The sequence below is a fragment of the Megalops cyprinoides genome, chromosome 7 (assembly GCF_013368585.1).
Source record: "Megalops cyprinoides isolate fMegCyp1 chromosome 7, fMegCyp1.pri, whole genome shotgun sequence".
In the NCBI taxonomy this organism is placed as follows: Eukaryota; Metazoa; Chordata; class Actinopteri; order Elopiformes; family Megalopidae; genus Megalops; species Megalops cyprinoides.
Window position 1 is genome coordinate 6,839,205 of NC_050589.1, and position 7,364 is coordinate 6,846,568.

Sequence of the window (7,364 nt, forward strand, 5' to 3'; positions counted from 1 at the left end):
GCCTAATCTGTCCCCATGAGCAGTGACGCCTTGCGAGGGTGGCCCGGGCGTGGGCGCGGCACCTGCGGGGGTCAGGAGGGATTAGTGGGTCAAGCGGGACGGCCCGGGCACACACACCCGGATTACGCACCCTAATCAGGTCAGCCACCCTCTCCCGCAGGACGACCTTCTCCTGCTCAATCTGTCTCTCCTCCCTCTCTCTGTGTGTACTGCACGCCCGCCTGTCTGCCTATTCCAGTGTTCCTCTACCTGCCTCTTCCTCTTTTTCACCCTTCTCTTTTCTTCAACACAGCCTGTCCTCACATGACAGCAGCACACCAGCCACAGAATACACCAGTCACTTCCCCTCCTTCTGACTCGCTCAAAATACCAGCCCATTTCTTACACGTGTATGGGTATGTAAATGCAAATATCTTTGTGCCTTTGGTGTACGTTCTCAGAGAGAAAGCAGGAATGAGGAGCCTATCTACAGTATGTGATAATTATTGCGATTATGATTATTATTGTTTGTCATTTGCTTGGCAGACAGCCTTAACCAGGGTGACTCAAACAGCTTCCTTTTTTCTGATCATCCCAAGCCAAGGAATTTACTGCATCAAGCAGTCCAAAAGAAAGACCATGGCATGTCAGAAACATAACAGCTATCAAATGCAGATAAAGGGCATGTGAAAAATCCCTGCTCAATTGATCCCAGCTTCAGCAGAGCCACTCCACAGCAAGAAGAGGGAGGAAACCAGTGTGGTTCGGACACAATGTCTATTCATATAGACCCAACCGAGGCCTTCGCATTATTAATCAGGTTTACTAGCCTACACAGACATGAGGCCTGGCTTTACTGCTGTTCTAAATAGCCCCTCAGCTTGTAAAACTGGACTTGACTGCAAATCAAGAGGAAGCCAAACAAACTCAAAGACTGCTCCTCCGGTTACACAAAGCCCGAACACTGAAGTCAACATGGAAACCCAAACAGCATGCGATGACATCACAGTCATTGTGATCAAAGTGTCCTGACCTCCGATATTCACCGTTTTCCACAACAGAGAATACTGGCAGCGTTTTGCAATACAAAGCAAAAACTCCAGCTATTTGAAGGCATCGCTCATTCTCCTGTTGGCTTGGTGGTTCTGGCCATTAAGATCATTATTGGCCTATGTGAACCTGAGGACAGGAACATAAGGTTGTGCTGGCCTGAGATCAGGGCTCCTCAATCTACACCCCACATGATAAAGGTGTCACAGCTCTCCCCACCGGCAGCCACATGGCTGACCGCAGCTAATGACAGAGATGGAATTTATACTGCCCTCAACCCCTCCTCTGCTATAACGCTTCCTGCTCCCACTGTGCCACACATCAGCAGATACACACACACAAACACATACACACACACACACACACGTGACGCTGCACTGTAATGGTAGCGTGACTGTTATGATTAAGCTGCCTCATGGACAGTCTACTCTAACTTATTCCCCCTCACTCTTCTCACCTCGTAGTATTATTTAAAAGGAACAGGAGACAGAAAAAATCCTCTTTCGTAAAACACATCATCCTTCAGTAGCACATGACGGGGGGGGTTAGTGAAGAAACAGGACAAATCAACCACTCAGGAGACAGTTTGTGATATCATTACATATTATTAGCACCATGGGTCCACTCACAGAGAAATGCACTATATGCTGTTTATGAATTACGGCCGTGACCACTGCCAGAATATCAGCAGTTTCACGCTCCACTGAATAAGTTGCATTTTCGATAATAACTTTAACGGCTGTATACATTTGTTAGGATTCTTTTACCCGATAAACCATTCCAGGCACGCAGCGGGGCTGGGACAGGATCTGACGGTTTCTCTCCAGACTGAAAGATTACACCTGATCCTCCTCTCAGAACCCTTGGATCAATAATCCTTCAGCCAGCTGCCAGCGCAGGAGCCACAACGCTCTGTGGAGCTTCGCTTTAGCACACCTCTCTGCTTAACGGGCTGGAACGGTGGCAGAAATCACAGTGACGGTCTGCGGTCCCAGCGCAACAGCGGAGCAGAAAACACGGATAAACCTCCCCATCCACCCCCCCTCCCCCTCCCCCTGCTACCCAGAGACCAGTCTCTGCTGAGAAGCCTGACAAGACGCTGGGAAAGGAACAGGATCAGTTGCATGCTGGTAGTTAAAGTGCATGCTGGCCAGTCAATAGGCTCAATCATGAAAAAAAACACACACATAAACCCACAATGCACCGCTGTTCATCACGAATGTCTCTTCATTCTTTATGTCATTTATGACGCGTCCCCACTCCACACACGCTTCCCCTCTGTCTGGGGAACCATCCCAGGACACACGGATCATATTTTGCCATCTGCAAAAATGCAGCCTTTTTTTAAAGGCAATACATTTTTTACAAGGCTGCCTCATTTCCCCATGGCCTGCCGGTACAGAGTTACACAGCATATGTGACTCTCTGTGCAGATTCTAAGACAAAGCCAGGGCTGCCCTTAAACCCAGAGCATTGACTTTAAGTGGTCAGATAAAGACCTTTGGCACTCACAGGGTGTGCATACTGTAAATAAGATGCTTATGGGATGGGGAGGAGGTCGTGCCCACCTCCTTTTCCTTTAAATACCAAGCCATTATCAACAGGGTGGTGGGGGGGGGGGGGGGGGGGGGGGGGGGGGTGTGCGGGCAGCGGCCACCATCTCTCAGCGTCAGTATTATGGCAACATTCTCGGCATACCATCTGCAATGGAGTCCTGATCACGGGGAGCGGGCCGGAAGCCAAGCGTGCAGTCTGCTCTCCGCAGTCCATGCATGTGACGGGCAGGGGAGGACAGCGGATCCCCCCCAACACACACACACACACACCTCCCGCAGGTCCCTCACGCACCGTCGCACGCAGACCGCGAGCCTGCCGGGGAACGGGGCCGGCGGCAAGCGGCCCGGACAGCGCAGCGGGCGGGGACAGCGCGAACACGAAGGCAGCTTCCGGTCTCCACACCGAAAGGACACAGCGATCAGAACTGCACTCTCTGAGTACAGGGCAGGACTTTCCTTTAGTCAAGGACTTTGTCTTAGTCAAGGCTGGATCTGGTTTAGGCTGAGAAAGGCGGCTTCAAGGGAAACCAAAAATTTTCAATTAATTCCTCAGCTAAATGGATTTTGATTTTGGAAAAAAAAAAACTGACAGTGTGTACACCAGCTCCCCCTGGCTAGTTCAGAAAACGCAGAGCTCTGAAATCAATCTTCGGGAATCTCACTCAAGGGGCACAGAATCCTGTTACATGCTAATTTATGCTTAGTATCACCTCCAAAGATAGAACTGCAGCAATCAAGAAATAAACACCATGGCAGATACTACTAAGAATATTGGTATGCAATCTTGGCATCCAAAAGACTGGCACAGGAGCAACATACAACTTCCCAGCTTACCTCGTAACAGTAGTACCAACAACCTTAACAGGAGGGGGGGATTTACGGCCAGCACACGTGATGCTCAGAGATTGCTAAGCCCCCTTCTATCTTCCTAATGATTCACTCAAGCATATTCACCAGTGGGCATGGTGAATCACTGCATACAAATAACCTTTCTGCTCACGAGCTGCCCGAAATCAGCCTCCAGTGGTGGACATGCATTTCTCAGCTCCCAAGTAACATGAAACAGGCACTCTGATTCACTACTCATATCAGATTCACCGCAGGAGCCAATCAGGACTCTATCGAGAAGGGCGTTAAGTGATTGGATGTCCTAATTAGAACAACAAAATTGATTCTCTTTAATTCTGTGGTTTGCTGTTCCATTTCATCAAGGATGTGTGGATTCATTCATTCAGTAACAGAGTACTAAATCCTGAACAAAATATAAAATATATCTTTTACATTTATTCCTGCTATATTCTGTTAAAGTGACAGTTATGATTTATTGACCCAAAGCTGACAACAGAATAATAATTCTTGCTTCAGTAACTACATTGGCATCCCTCTTCCCCTCTAATTTAGATGTTACATAGCCTCACCTTAGCTTTGATTGAATACATTATTGAATTAACCGCAGCAATATGCCTTAAATGATGCTTAGATCATGCTGAGCCAAGCAGCCTCTCTAAACTATTAACACTATTTTTCCACCCAGTAACAATTTTTCCAAATCACACTTATTGTCTATAGAACACGTTTAGGACTAATCACTGAGAGCCACAGCAAGTAACAGTTATGATTAATGGTAAATCTATGTGGTTTGTGTTCAGGCAGCCCTCCCCAACAACACAATTCCCATACAACACATGACACACAACACAATTTCCCACATTACATAACAAGCACACATGGTCTGTGCCCTGACAGGGTAAACACATCTGTGCGATTATCCTCCAGTAATGGGTTGCGAGCGAGATGGTGACCCGTGCATCTGGAGGTTTCCCGTGTCCTTCATTACGAGGAGGAACTGCCACTGCCACGCATGAGCACCGCCAGCTCTCAGCCACAGGCAGTGAACTGCTCCCCGCTCACCACGCACCACTCACCGGCACCGAAACAGCCCAATACCTCAGCTAATGTGCTGGTGGATAGACGCTAAGCACACTCCTGCCTCAGGGACTCAGCGGCTCAGTGAACTCACAGTGCTTAGAACAGAGGGACTCTGCTGTACTCTGATAGAGGCTCCTAAGGCATGAAATGCTTTTTCCTCCCCATTTGAAAAGAAGCAAAGAAAAGCTCCACATGCATGCATCCATTCATTCACTCACTCACTCATTCATTCACTTGCTCATTCATTCATGCATCCATTCATTACACCCTTAACGCTGGATCTTTACCAATGCATTCCAGTTTAAGTATCTTTCTGAAGATACAGCAGCATCTGTCCCACCTGGGCAAAATCTTAACCACTTCTCAAATTCACAGGTCAGGTGCCTGGGGTCAGACTCATTCAATAGATTAGAAAAAATGCACAACCCCATTTCAGTAATATCAGAAATGTTACATGAGAGTGCAAGAGGAGTATGAGGGGCACTACTCACAGGTGGAGTTTCCCTGCATCTGAATAATGCATTTTGACTCCTTGCTGGTCTCCCTCGAGTTGAAGGGCCGCACTCTCACGGCGACTTTCACTGAGGCCCCCGACATCGCCGTAACCCAGGTTCCTCCTCTTGTCTCCTAGCAATAATCGTCCACTTATCCACACAGTTTTTCCTTCCTGAGAAAGAAAAAAAAAAACATCCTTATGTTATTTCTGGCAGCAAGATGTGCAGATACATGTAGTGAAACAATAAACATTTACACAGAATGTAGAGATTGTTTACATAATTTAGAAATAGAGTCCATCAAATGTACTGCCTCACTACTGTGCCTAAGCATGTAATGGGAATGAATACTGGAGGACTTTGCAGAGCTAAAGAGGCAGTCACTCACTGGAGAAGGCTCGAGCAGAGTAACACATTTCCAATCACTATGTTTTCTTATTCATAATAAAAGTAAATTGGAAAATTGATGGGTCTATAATAAAGTCCAAAAAAGACAAAGAGAGCAATAATATTGACCATGGAGATAAAGATTCACCTGACAAAGACTTGTAGCAGGCTGTATTTAGGTTGACTTCCGAATCCACTCTGACCTAGTCAGACTACTAGACCAGCTACTGAAACTTTACTTTTAAATTAAAAGGTAAACATTGATCTGTATTTTATGAAATACATCTCACTGTAAAGTTCTGATCTGCTATTCTGACTGTGTCATAAAGTGCCCAGTTACTTACATTAAACAGAAAAAGACCAAGGTTACACCCTGTTATGGTGATTGCTCCCCTATAAAGGACAGTGCGGTACTTTGGGGTAGCCTAACATCAAGTTTCGTATTACTCTTGCTGAACCTGCTGTCACCAACCTGCATAGATGATGTAAATAAAAGCTTACCATTTTTACAATCAAAGATAACCTGCAACCAATGTGTATTTTACCAAATGGAGTTTATTACTTTAGGGTTATCACACCGCATGCGGCCGTAACAAAATCGCTCCAACAGCTATAGCTAGCCACAGATAAATCATAGCCGCCGTCGGAATGGTTTTGAGATAACATCAAAGCATTTTCCCTTAACTAATTATTGCTTTTTTTACTCAGTGTTGTGTGCAGTGCGATCTCGTGATTCGTACTTTTGTTTCCTGATGTTTCCAACACCAAAAATGTTTCGGGGAACTTCAAACCCCAATGCTTCCTTGTGTTTCTTATAAGTCTGAAGCTAGCAGGCTACAGCTAGGGCATACGCCCATGAAATTCTAGCTATCGAGTTCGATTTTGCAACGGAGTGGCCAACACAAAATTACAGAACTAACTCGCTAGCCAGCTCCGTTTGTCCTTAGTTAGGCCTTTCTATAAGTGTAAACCATATGCGGAAAAGTGTTGTAAATATTGTCAAAACTAAATATACTGTTTATTAACGTGTGTTGTGAGTGTCTTAAAGAGAAAGGTATAAACCTCTTCCTGGCTAGCCCATGGCTAGGGTACCTTCTACGGGCTTTTAGTAGCCCTCACCGTGTTTTTGTTTTCTTTTTCCGGTTACATTTCTTTTAACATTTGGAAACAACGTCAGTGCTTGCTTGTCTTTGAAGGCGAGCGTGAATGACGGGTTTCTGCGAAACACAATGTTACTCGAATAATAAAAGGTAACGGAGTGACTTGATGATGTCGTGTTTAGCATACCAATGTATCTGCAGGGCTACACTATAACGTTCATTGTCGCAACATTTAGCTAGCTAAACTAGCTACAGCGTACCAGTTCGCTTAATCTCAAAATTGATTATTTGTAAGGAGATAGACAGGCCTACCACACACTTATACAATATCCACACATTCAGCATTTTAGTAATGGACCATTCGTTTAAAACAGGTTTCTGCAATGAACTCTATGACCCAGTAGGCTAGGAAGCTGACTGGCAGCTAACGTTAGCAACGTATCTTAACAAAACAAGCATCTCCCATGACCCATCATCGTCCCGACCGCTCTGTCTTTCTACCCAATATACGACAGGTGAAAGAATCGGCGTGGCAAAACATTACGAATGTGACCAGCTAATATACAAGTACAAGTACACAACAGAGCAAAGCGATTGTCCATAAAAAGTGTTGTTTACTTACTCAAGGGGATCCGCAGGAAAAGGACCTAGCTAAACACCATAGAAAAGCGGTGAGCAGCGAAAACTAATACGAAGGATGTAGTGTCACTGCTTCAGAAAAAATAAAAATCTGCCAAAGAAATATTAAGAAATTCCTCTTCTGTCAAAAATACCCATTATAGCAGTGTTTCATTCTCCGGCAAAAAGAAATCCCGCTACATTCGCTGCTCGAGCGGACGCACTGTTCTCCCGCACGGATAAAAAAGACG

General features: G+C 45.6%; 1 protein-coding gene across 1 annotated transcript in view; it reads right to left on the reverse strand.

Annotated features, from left to right (window-relative positions):
• Positions 1 to 7,364, reverse strand: part of LOC118780505 (kinesin-like protein KIF1B) — a 90,847-nt gene extending 83,483 nt beyond the window's left edge. Inside the window, 2 exon segments of the mRNA XM_036533036.1 lie at positions 5,006 to 5,181; positions 7,118 to 7,364. Of these exon segments, the coding sequence (XP_036388929.1) occupies positions 5,006 to 5,111 (106 nt within the window). The 5' untranslated portion in view covers positions 5,112 to 5,181; positions 7,118 to 7,364.